Here is a 12,510-nt window from a genome sequence, read left to right as displayed (position 1 = left end):
GAGGTCGTGCCTCAGCCCTTTCTTACATGATGTATTCCTAGAATTCTGTCTTCCACCATCTATGACAACAAATGCATTTTCTTCTATTTGATGTAAAACCTTTTATTTTAACCTCTTTTATGAAACTTACATGCATTTCATTGCATTTATTTTTTCAAGATTGGGGCCACATGTTATTTGTTTGGTGTCATTCACTGTAGGTAACATGTAGCAGATGTTGAATGTCAGTGAGGCATTGATCAGATTATCTGACTTGAAGGTGGGGAAGGAGCTTATAACTCATCTAATTCTAATTCTGTGATTTGTAAACTGTCATACTACTTCATGGAAGGCCACCAATTAGGTATTAGTTCATTAAAATAGTTGAAAAATTGGCATTTTTGTTACTTAGTGCACTATCATTGGTATAATAAAAAAAGAGAAATAATGTAGAGGTTTTACCAAAATGTACTTTGGAACAATGTACTTGTTTATTTCATTTAGGGAGTATAAGCGGAAGAGGACAGATGTGTCTTTTTTTTTTTGATCTTTTAATATATGACTGTTTCTGATCTAAACTGAAACTTCTCTGTTTTTATAGGAAGTTAATATAAGAATTTTTCATTTTTTCCCTAGTGAAGTCTCTAAAAAGAAATTTAATGAATATTATTTGGTGAGTAAGGTAGTGCTTCTTTTTAAGTATTTCCAAAAATGTAAATGTACACACTCTCGTAACTGTTATGGAAATAACTTTCGCTCAAAAGTTCTTGTTTGTAGGATTTCCTAATCTTGAAGACATGATTTAGTCTTGGTTCATGACATCAGGAATCTGTTTTTAGCTGGCCTGCTGTGAGAGCCAGATTGCCAAGCTACGGTCCGAGGTTGAAAAAGGAGAAGCCTTGCGACAAAGTCTGGAATACGACCTGGCTGTCGCTAGGAAGGAAGCTGGTCTTGCAAGACGGGCTGCCGAAGAAAGACTGGCTGAGGCGCACAGGATCCAAGAGAAGCTCTGTGGTAAGACCGCCTCTATTTCTCCCACTGTTCAGGATTGTAACTTCATTGTATGTAACAATTCACTGCTGTGTGTGTGCGTACATTCCATGGAATAGGAGAGGTGCCTTTTGATTCATTGACTGGCCCTTCATGGGCACACTTTGCTGGGTATATGTTAAATCTTTGAAATTATATGAATATTTCTCTAGATTATTGCATTATGTCATGCATGTAAGAAAAATGGGGTTAAAAATTCTGTTGGTTTTTTAAGAGCACTTGTTTCATTAATAATCAGCAGATTCCCAAAGGGAATTTTTTGTTTTCAGTGGTACTCTAGGCCCCACACGACATGTAGGAATCTCTGTCTTGAGAATGTATATTTAGGAAACACTACCAGTGATTTTGTTGATAGGTTTAAGAGCTAGTGTGTCGTGTCTGGAACAGAGAAAGCATATTTAAGCTTCAGAATGTATCTTTTATAGCACTTGTATAATATATGAGTATATAAAAATATGCCTTGGTAACTGTGTAACTCACAACAGTATCACATCATGGAATAGAAAATTACCAGAAATCTTCCCCAGCTATAGGCAACTGCCCAGGTTGCATTGTGCCTTGCAAGTGTTACACTGCTGAGAGAAAAGTAGCCAAGAGTTGGTGGGAATTCTGGGCCTGTTAATGCCAAATTTGTGTTAACCATTACCAATATGGCAGAATAGTTGCTTCTTCTTCTTCTTTTTTTTTTTTTTTTTTCTTTTTTCTTTTTTGAAGTGACCAACTAGGTCACTGAACTTTCAGGTAAATGAGGGGACTGAGACCAGGTGGTTAGGAGGAAGGAAACCAGAGGAACCTTCTGGGTCAGACCAATGTTCCCTCCCATGTGGGAGACCTGAGCTGGGCTAGTTAGCATAGACCACTGCCCACCAGTGAACACAAAAGCTAGGGCTGAGGAGCCTTTCTGGGAGGGCTAGTCCACAGTACCAGCAAGTGAGTGTCAGAGCGGGGGTGGGCCATGTTAGTCTGGCTCATGACACTAACTGGCACATGAGAGAACTGAGTGTGGGAGCAATTTCTGTGGGGATTTGTGGGCTTGCTCCTATAGGACTGCAATACCCAATGGTTTGCTCAAGAGCTGAAAGTGGTGACAGGCCAAGCTAGGCGTGACCACAGAACTCACTGACACTCAAAGGAACCGGGGTTGGGGAGCAAGCTGGGCTGGTCCAGGCTGTAGCATCTGCAGGCACACCCAAGAATTGGGTGTGGGCCAGGGCGGGTAGCAACATCTGCCAGCACATGCAAAGGCCAAGACTGGGGGTGGACTATGCTGGGTAAAGTCCTAGCACCTACTGTCACATGTCTGGGAGTGGGTCTGGTGGGGGAACTTGGGAAACTCCCCTGATGGGCTGTAGTTCCTGCTGGTAAGCATGTTAGTCAGGGCTGGGTGTGGGTCAGGCTGGACAGGGCTGCTCTACCTGTTGGCAGGTGAGTGGGCTTGCTCAGGTTGACGGAGGATGGACTGGGTAGGATTGGGCCAAACTGTAGCATACTGGAATGCACAGGAGCCAGAATGGAGTGTGAGCCATGTTGGACTAGGGTGTTACACATACCAGTTTGTATGAAAGCCAGAGATGGGGGTAGGCGGGGCAGGGCTAGGCTATAGCACCCACCAGCGAAAGTTGGGACCAAGAGCCAGCCAGGCCAGGCTAGGCTGCAGCAAGGACCAACGTGGGAGTTAGGCCATGCCAGGTTGCATTGGAGCAACCACCAGCATGCACAAGATCTGTAGCTGGCAGTGGGCCTGGTAGTGGAGCTATGGGGACATTCCTGCTAGGTTGCGGTTCCCACTGGTGAGTGTGAGAGCTGGGAATGTGGGTGGACTGGGCCAGACATGGCTGTAACATATGTGTGGGCTAGGTTTGGGGGTGTGCTGGATGGGACTAAGCTCTAGTACCCATTGGCACTTGTGAGAGCCAGAGTGGATATGGGAAGAGCTGGGCTAGGTTGCATCACCCACTAATCCACGTGAGAGCCAGGTCTGGGGGTGATCCAGGCAGGACTGGGCCATAGCATTCACCAGTGAGAGCTGGAATAGGTGTAGGCTGGTTTGGTGAGGTTGCAGTGCCTGCCAGTGAATGGGGTGGAGGTGGGCCATGTCAGGCTGAGCCAAACACCTACCAGTGTGCATTAGATCTACAACTGAGAGCTAGTCTGAAAGGGGAGCTTGGAAACTTCCCTGTTAAGATGTAGCTCAGGTAGTCCAGGCTAGGCCAAGCTACAGCACCCATTGGCATACATGCTGGTCAGGTTGGGCTGGGCTAGTCTATTATACCTGCTGGCACGTGCAAGAGTCAGGACCAAATGCAGGCCAGGCTAGGTTGGGTTGCAACACCTGACAGTTCACATTAGGGTTGGGACTGAAGGCTGACTAGACTGGGCTAGGCTGAAGCACCCACCCCCCTCCACGAATGAGCTGGAACTGGGACAGACCAGGTGGAGCCAGGCTATAGCATCTACTGGTAAATGCCAAGGCAAGGCAGGCCATGTCAGACTGGGTACCCACCAGCACATGCAAGACCCTGGCTGGGAGTGAATCAGGTTGGGAGGGTGTGGGAGCTCCCTTACAGGGCCATTGCTACCACTAGTGAACAAAGAAGCTGGGAATGAGAGTGAACTGGGCTGGTCAGGGCTGTTGCAACTGTTGCCCTTTCTATGAGCTGGGTTTGGGGAGGGCAGGGCTAACCCAGGCTACTGTATCCTCTGGTACATACTAGAGCCAGAATAGGTGCTGACTGGCCAGATTTTGCTGCAGGATCCACTGACAAGTGCCAGGACAGGGTACAAGTTGTTAGACTGGATTACAGTACCTCCTGGAAGGTGCAAGATCTGGGACTAGAAATGGGACTAGTAAGAAATTGTTGGCACTTCTCTGCTGGGCTGCAATACCCGTTGGTACGCATGAGAGCCAGGGCTGTGGATGGACCAGGCTGGACAAGACTGTGGCACCCATTGGTATACATGTGGACTGGGTTGTGGGGTGGGTGGGCTAAGCTAAGCTGCCACACCCACAGATATATACAAGATCCTAATTGGGATACAGCATGGACTGAACTAGTCTGCTGTACATACTGGTACGCGCAGGAACCAGGGCTAGGAGTGGGCCTGGTGTGTATCACTGGGGGTTGCCCCAACTAGGCTGCAGGTCCCATTGTTGTGTATAAGGGCCAGGTCTGTGGCAGTCTGGGTTGGGATTGACCACACCCCTACTATCAGTTCTATCCCGAGCTCCATGTCCTCTGTAAACCTAGGTCCAGCCCAGCCCAACCTGCCACAGGTCTGGTCCTCATACACATCAGTGGATGCTATAGCCTAGTTGGGACGATTCCCAGTAGCCCCCATCAGGCTTACTCTCAGCCCTTGTTTTTTGCATGCGCCTGGCCTATCTTGTATTCCATCTAGCTCTTGTGCATACCCATTGATGCAGCAAATCAGTTCAGCTTAATCTAACCCCATACTCAGCCTATACATATGCCAGCGGGTGTTGCTGCATTGTATAGCCTGACCCATCCCCAACCCTGGCTTTCATGCTCACCAGTGGGAACTGCAGCCTGGCAGGGAAGTGCCCATGTCTCTCCTGCCAGGCCTGCACCCAGCACAGGATCTTGTGCTTGCTAGAGCGTACTGTGGTCCATTCTGACATGACTCTTACCCAATGCCGGCATTTGACCAGCAGGTGCTGTGGCCTAGTCTGAGTGACCCTCACCCATTTTGTCTCTCAGATATGCCAGTGGGTGTAGCAACCTAGCCTAGCATGACCCTTCTCCATTCCCAGCTCTCATGCTTACCAGTGGAAGCAGCAGCCTAATAAGAGAATCCTCAGAGTTCCCCTGCCAAGCCCACTTCCAGCCGAGGGTCTTGCACATGCCAGTGGGTGCTGTGGCCCAGTCTTGCATGGCCTGCTCCCAGTCTCAGCATTCACCAGCAGGTGCTACAGCCCAGCTCAGTGTGGCTGACCTCCAGATTTGGCCCTCATGTGAACTGGTGGGTGTTAAGGCCTAACCTAGCCTGGCTTGCACCTTGTCCTGGCTCTTGTTTGTGCCAACCTTTGCTCAGCCTGACCCCAGATCTGGCTCACAGGTATGCCAATGGATGCTGCAGCCCATCCTGGCATAGTAGGGGAGCATCCCAAGTTCTACCAAGTCCACTTCTAGCCCCGGATCTCGTGTGTTGGCTGGTTCTGTTGTCCAGCTTGACATAGCCTGCCTCCAGTCCTGGCATTCAGTGGTGGCTACTGTGGCTTAGCTAGACTGGCCTGCACCCATTCTGGCTTTTACCAGTGTGTGCTACACCCTTGCTCAGCCTGGCCCACTCCCAGAGCAGGTTCTCATGTGTGCTGCAATCTAACCCAGCCTGGCTTCCTCCTAGCCCTGGTTTTTGCATGTCAGGTGAATTCCTTGGTCCAGCCTGGCTCGGCCTGTCACCAACCCCAGCTCTTGCTTAAATCAGTAGATGCTGCAGTCCCACAGAGGTGATCCCACAAATCCCTATACATAATCTATCCCCAGATCTGATTCTCTCTTTCTCGTGAGTGCTGTAGCCCAGCCTGTGGTGGCCCATCCTCTACCCTAACACTCAGAGGTGGGCACTGCAGTCTAGGCCTGCCATGCATGTCCCCGATCCCCAGCTTTCATGTGTGCTGCAGAGTGGCGGGCAATGCCACTTAGCATAGCCCAGGTCTCCCACATGCGCTGGTGGCTTGGCTTGATCCAGATATGCCCTGTAGTTTACCCCTGTAAACTACCCTATCTCAGCTCCCCTGCCAACCTATGAGTGCAATGGCTCAGTGTGTGGAAGCCCTCAGAAGTCACTCCTCACATTTCAAACATGCCCTCAATGGCCCCACTCCTACCTGTCCCTACACTCTCTTTTTTTTTTAGGTTTATTTATTTTTATTGGAAAGGCAGATTTACTGAGAGAAGAAGGGACAGAGTATAGATTTTCTATCTGCTGGTTCACTCTCCAAAAGGCCACAATGGCTGGAGCTGAGTTGATCCAAAGCCAGGAACAAGGAGCTTCTTCTAGGCTCTCTCATAGGTGCAGGGTCCCAAGTCTTTGGGCCATGATCCATTGCCTTCCCAGGCCATAAGCAGAGGGCTGCCAAGATATGAACCAGGGTCCCTTTACAACCTCGGCACTTATAAGGTGAGGTTTTAGGGCTTGGCACGATGGCCTAGTGCCCAAAGTCCTTGCCTTGAATGTGCTGAGATCCCATATTGGTGCTGGTTCTAATCCCAGCAGCCCTGCTTCCCATCCGGCTTCCTGCTTGTGGCCTGGGAAAGCAGAAGAAGATGGCCCAAAGCCTTGGGACCCTGCACCCGTGTGGGAGATCTGGAAGAGGCTCCTGGCTCCTGGCTTCAAACTGGCTCAGCTCCAGCCATTGTGGCTGCTTAGGGAGTGAATCAACAGATGGAAGATCTTCCTCTCTGTCTCTCCTTCTCTCTGTAAGTCTGCCTTTCCGAAAAAAAAAAATATTTTTTCAAAAAAAGAAAAGCAAGGTGAGGTTTTAGCGATTGAACTGTCATGGCAGCCCCCTCCCCTGCTTCTCTGGGCAATCTGTAGCCCCCCCGCCGCATGGCTATGCAGGCGTGCCTGGGTGCTAGAACAGTATGTCCTGGCCTCGTGTCCCCTGACTTCTGCCTCATGACGGCACACAGGTTTCTCTGCATACCTTAAAATACACACACACACACACACACACACACACACACACACACACATATAAACAGGTAACTATGATGACATACTGGTATAATTAACACAGATTTGGTGCCAGGCCCATAATGCCCACCAGCCACAGGCTGCTTTTCTCCTGGCAATTTAACACTTGCGTGACTGCAAGGCAACCTAGATAGATGCTTATAGCTGAGGTGGAATTCATATATTTTTATGCCAAGCCTTTTTAGTATATATATATTTATTTTTATTGCAAAGTCAGATATATATATAGAGGAGGAGAGACAGAGAGGAAGATCTTCCATCCGATGTTTCACTCCCCAAGTGACCGAAATGGTCTGTGCTGCACCAATCCAAACCCAGGAGCCAGGAGCTCTTCTGGGTCTCCCATGCGGGTGCAGGAATCCAAGGCTTTGGGCCGTCCTCGACTGCTTTTCCAGGCCACAAGCAGGGAGCTGGATGGGAAGTGGAGCTGCCGGGATTAGAACCGGCGCCGATATGGGATCCTGGCGCATTCAAGACAAGGACTTTACCCACTAGGCCATGGCACCAGGCACTTATTATATATATTTTTTTAATTCTTGAAATTTATCATATAATTCTGTATAGTTTGGGATTCCCTCCCCCCCATTTTCCACCCCCCATGGCACACTCTTCATAAGGAGTTATAATTCCATCATGCCAAGACTTTGAAAAATAAGTGGAGAGTTGTAGAGAAACATGGCTGGGCTGAAGGGGTATGATTGAGGGGAGGAGACTTGCAAGTAACGCTTGTTCAATAGCATTCCTCTCCTGCTTGGATTCTGGACGCATGTGCTGAATTGTTTGCTTTCTGTTTTGAAGTGAATAAAGAAATATAATCAATTGATTGATGAATAAAGGAATAGATGCATGGATAGATGGATGTTAGAATAAATATAGTAAAATATAAGCGTTATAGTTTTATTATTAGATGTATGAAGAAGTTGAGGGGGAATATGTATTATGAGAAAACTGCATGGTTTTCAAGATATTTTTGCACCCAAGTCAACATATTTTAATTCCACTTTCCATGAATTTTTTGAAGAAACTTTAGTATTCAGCATGAAATACTTTTAATTTCTGTATTTTTCAAAATCTCTGTATTAAATGGAGCAATGAAGTTATGGAACACTTTGGCAGATAATCCTATAATGAGAAAATATGCTGCGTGAGAAGAAAAAATTTTGGATGTCAGAAAGCCCATGGGTGAGAAGTAACTGAGTGAGTGTGCCTGAGCCATCAGAATCCTAAACGAGGGGTGGAAGATCTTGCAGGGGACTTTTTGGATAGTAGGGAGACTCCTACAGTAGAATTACCAGACAGCTTTGGAACTGGAAATGGGAGGGTCAGTAGGGGTTAGTAAGAATGTCAGTAAGAAGGGTTGGATGAAAGCTGGCTGAGAGACAGTTGGGTCCTTGGATCCCCTTTCTCAGAGCGTGCTATTCTGAGGTTTTTCCTACTTCTTAGTGGAATTCAGAAAGTTTGGTCTCCTGAGATGATGAAGTACAGGCTGCCAGACACAGGAAGATAGCATATTCAGTGCTGAATAGTAAAAGGCATACTTTTTTTTTGGTTTTCTTTTTCTACTGATTTCCTCAGATTTCTGTATTACTTGGACAGATTTGGAGGATGTTTCTCTGCGTCACCTAACCAAGGTAGTAGGAAAAACTAATGCTACTCATGTTTCCAGTAAATGACCCAGCAAGACCCATCTGCAGGTGCATGCAGATCACAGGTTGTCAACACCACTTTGAAGGGCAGAGTCTTGGTGATGGGTTTATTAGCCTAGGAGTATAAAATGTGCTACAGTTGTAGTTCCTCACACTTGGTTGCAAGGAGACCAGGAAAAATTACTGGATCTTTGGGCAAGTCTAAAATTGAAGAGTCAACTTGGACGAAATAGAAATTCTGCAGGGAAGAACTTTTAGTAGATAAATAACAGCAATGTCCTCAGAGCTGAAAAAGAATATATTCTGCCTATGAAGGCTGTAAAAGAGAAAACTCTTAGAAATTAAAACATGAAAGCCAAAATGAAAACTGCCCACAGAAGCATCAAAGCTTGAAGATGGAAAAAAAACCAAAACACCAGAGATGAAATTTAAAAGGCGAGACATACACAAAAAAACAAAAGAAAAACAAAAACAAAAATAAAGATGGAATTTGAGTAGCAGTCTAAATAATAGGGAACAGTGAAAGAAAAGGATAGGAGGGAGGATGGGGACAACTCCTCCTTGGTACTCCAGGTGATGGTTTAGAACTGAGAAACAGGAATAGGATTCAAAGGGCTCATTGAATCCTCATCTTTATACAAACACACAGACCCACATGAAAGTATAGCAGTATGAAATTTCAGAAAAATGAAGACAAAGAAAGGTCCTAAAGCTTGAAAACATGAAATAAAATAAAATTAGATCAGTTGCAAAGTATCATGAAACAAAATGTCCTTGGGAGTCTGGTGTGTTGGCTTAACTGGCTAATCCTCCACCTGCAAGCACTCATGGGTGCCAGTTGGTGACCCTGCTGTTGCACTTCCCATCCAGCTCCCTGCTTGTAGCCTGGGAAAGCAGTGGAGGATAGCCTAGAGCCTTGGGACCCTGCACTTGCCTGGGAGACCTGGAAGAAGCTCCTGGCTTTGTGCCATTTGGGGAGTAAACCAGCAGATGGAAGATCTATTCTCTGTCTCTCCTTCTCTCTGTGCATCTGATTTTGCAATAAAAATAATGTTAATTAAAAAATATTATTGAGACCACAGCAGAGGACTGTTTTCTGTACTTCATCTTAGCCAAAAGGCCGAGAAATGATTGGACTGTTTGCTTTGCTGAACAAATCCCCTTAAACAAAAAACCAAATGAACAAAGAGAAAAACAACAAAAATTGGCCTTTTAAAAAATATTTATTTATTTTTATTGGAAAATCAGATGCACAGAGAGGAGACAGAAAGATCCTCATCTGCTGGTTCACTCCCCAAGTGGCCACAGTGCTGAAACTAAGCCAATTTGAAGCCAGAAGCCGTGAGTTTCTTCCGGATCTCCCACACAGGTGCAGGGCCTCTAGGCTTTGGGGCATCCTCAATTGCTTTCTCAGGCCACAGGCAGGGAGCTGGAAGGGAAGCGGGGCCGTCTGGGACACGAACTTGGGATCCTGGTGCATTCCAGGTGAGGATTTTAGCCACTAGGCTAACTGTGCCAGGCCCTCTTTTGTACCTTTTATACATTTGAATTTTAAATCTTTTAAATGCATGATCTGTTAAAAACATCAAGAAATATAACTTAAAAGTAATATTGTGGATGCAGCTGGCTTGTTGTTTTGTTTAACAAATAAGTTTGTATGTATTTCCTCACTGGCTCTTCACACCTGATTCACCAGAAAGTTTTTGTTCTTGGGGGTGAGAGAGTCCTATGGGTGGTAGGTGCTGGAGACAGTCCTTATCTCTTTTCTACATAGTGAAACAGCAGTGCTGTAGTGTGTTAACAAGTTACTGTTGGATTCATGGGGGAAAGGTAAGCAGCACCTAAAAAGTGAATGTTTCTAAGTCTGCAACAATGGTTCCCAGCGTTAGTTTTTGGATAGTATAAGTGTTAAGCGTGTCACAACCAGTTTGTTGCCAATAATCAAATTTTTAAATTTTGTAATCTATTGAGTCCTTTAAAAAAGTAGTGCTTTATGTCACAGTCTCCTTCCTACATCCCCAATTTTTTTTTGGAGAGAATCACCTCTTCCATCTGCTGGCACCCCAAATGCCTGTAAGAGCTATGGCTGGGCCAGGCTGGAATCTGGAGCTGGCAGCTCAGTTTGGGTCTCGCGTGTGGTGCCAGTGACTCAGATACTTGAACTGTCACCTGCTGCCTCCCAGGGTGCATGCATGCTAGCAGAAAGCTGCATTGGAAGCAGGGCATCTGCAGCTGTAAGCTAGCACCTGGCAAGGGATGCAGTCTGCCTGATTGTCTTGGGTAAGAGTTAAGACGCAGTAGAGTGCTGGAGACACACCTCCTCTTGGACAGATGTTCATTAAGATGCCACACTGTTTCATGGTCAAATCATCTGAGAGGAAGGGCAATAGACAAAGTTTGGAATGTTGTTCATGGGTACCAAGCTTTTCAAGCATTTACTGGAGTGAAAGGGCTTTGTCCTAATGTGTTAGAAAAGAAACCAGGGCTGGTGCCTAGGTTTTTGGATCTCCACCGAATTAATTCATGGTTGTTAATATACCTTATTATTACATCTTAATAGCTCAGAATTCTGAACTTCAAGGAAAAGCAAATGAGATTGAGAAGGAATTTCAGACTTCCCAGGAGAAATGGAAAGAAGAATGCAGAAGATTTGAACATGACTTGGAAGAAAGGGACAATATAATTCAAAATTGCCATCGGGAATATGATTTACTTATGAAAGAGAAAAGCAGGCTAGAGAAAGTTCTGCAGGTAAATCCGAAGCCCATTGGGATGTTTGTTGTATGTCGTTTGAACTTGTCCTTGGGTTGCCTTCCCTGCTTCTGCTTCTTTCCCTTTTCCTTTCCAGGGACATTCTGTCGCCCTCTTCTGTAATGATTCAACAGTATATGACTATGTGTACTGTTTCTATTGTGAAAAAAACACTTTGAAATGTCTGATCTAAGATAAAAAGAAAGAGCAATAAAATACTTATGTGGACATATTGCAGGAAGATAAGAATCTGCAGCCTTTTTGGCTCAGCAGCAGGATTTATATGTTGGAAATATGGGCCTTAGGTTTTTATCTGAATGTGCAATAAATATAGGAAAGGCAAGTAAGGATACCCAGACATTGTCTGCACACCTGCTTTTCTTCCACGCCAGTAGTCACAGTTTATCTCTTGTTTACTGTGTGTATTCGTAGAACCCGGAATGTGCCTGGTAGACACAGGGACTCATTAGTATTTGAATGGCCTGGTGTGCAAGTCCTTGGTTACCCTGTATAACCTTCCCCACCATTACAGGTTTTGAAGGTGTGGGGAAAAGAACGACAGCATTCTTTTATCATCAGCCAGCCCGCACTTGGTAAAATCTCGATAGATGCAGTCACTGTCAGATCTTCTGCTGTGACCACTGAAGTGATCACCATAGAGGCCTTGGTGGGGGTTGGAGGTGAATAAGGTTCACCGTTTAGCTCCGGGGAGGTAAAGGCTTCAAGTCTGTGTCTTCACTTTTCAGTAGCGGAAGTCATGCAATTAAAAATTACTACACAGATGCATATGGAGACGGGAGGCTTTGTTTTCTTATATAAACCACCGAAACGTTTTCCTCCTGTTTTGGGGATTTGGTTTTTTTTTTTTTTTTTTAAAGATTTATTATTATTGGAAAGTCAGATATACAGAGAGGAGGAGAGACAGAGAGGAAGATCTTCCATCCGATGTTTCACTCCCCAAGTGAGCCACAACGGGCCGGTACGCGCCGATCCGATGCCGGGAACCAGGAACCTCTTCCGGGTCTCCCACACGGGTGCAGTGTCCCAAAGCATTGGGCCGTCCTCGACTGCTTTCCCAGGCCACAAGCAGGGAGGTGGATGGGAAGTGGAGCTGCCGGGATTAGAACCAGTGCTCATATGGGATCCCGGGGTGGGTTCAAGGCGAGGACTTTAGCTGCTAGGCCACGCCGCCAGGCCCAGGGGATTTGGTTTTAACATCTATTTATTAGAAAATTTGGTCCTCAGGAAACTTGCTTTTTAAATTTTAAAGATATTTTTGAGCCAGATTAGGAAAGTTGAAATGGAAAAGTGTTTTTCAAATTTTGTTTACGTGTTAGCACTAGAAATTAGTTGCAGTCCCAACAAA

At 46.0% G+C, this 12,510-nt stretch overlaps 1 protein-coding gene across 6 annotated transcripts in view; it reads left to right on the top strand.

The window, feature by feature from the left end:
* The window catches only part of CCDC171 (coiled-coil domain containing 171), a 304,667-nt gene that overhangs the window by 12,732 nt on the left and 279,425 nt on the right, over positions 1-12,510 (top strand). For all 6 annotated transcript variants that reach the window (XM_058672681.1, XM_058672678.1, XM_058672679.1 and 3 more), the window contains 2 exons: positions 819-993; positions 10,954-11,144. In XM_058672681.1, coding sequence (XP_058528664.1) covers positions 819-993; positions 10,954-11,144 — 366 coding nt within the window. The remainder of the gene's footprint in view (positions 1-818; positions 994-10,953; positions 11,145-12,510) is intronic.

This window comes from Ochotona princeps, chromosome 14 (genome assembly GCF_030435755.1).
Source record: "Ochotona princeps isolate mOchPri1 chromosome 14, mOchPri1.hap1, whole genome shotgun sequence".
In the NCBI taxonomy this organism is placed as follows: domain Eukaryota; kingdom Metazoa; phylum Chordata; class Mammalia; order Lagomorpha; family Ochotonidae; genus Ochotona; species Ochotona princeps.
This window is presented reverse-complemented; position numbering and strand designations above follow the sequence as displayed.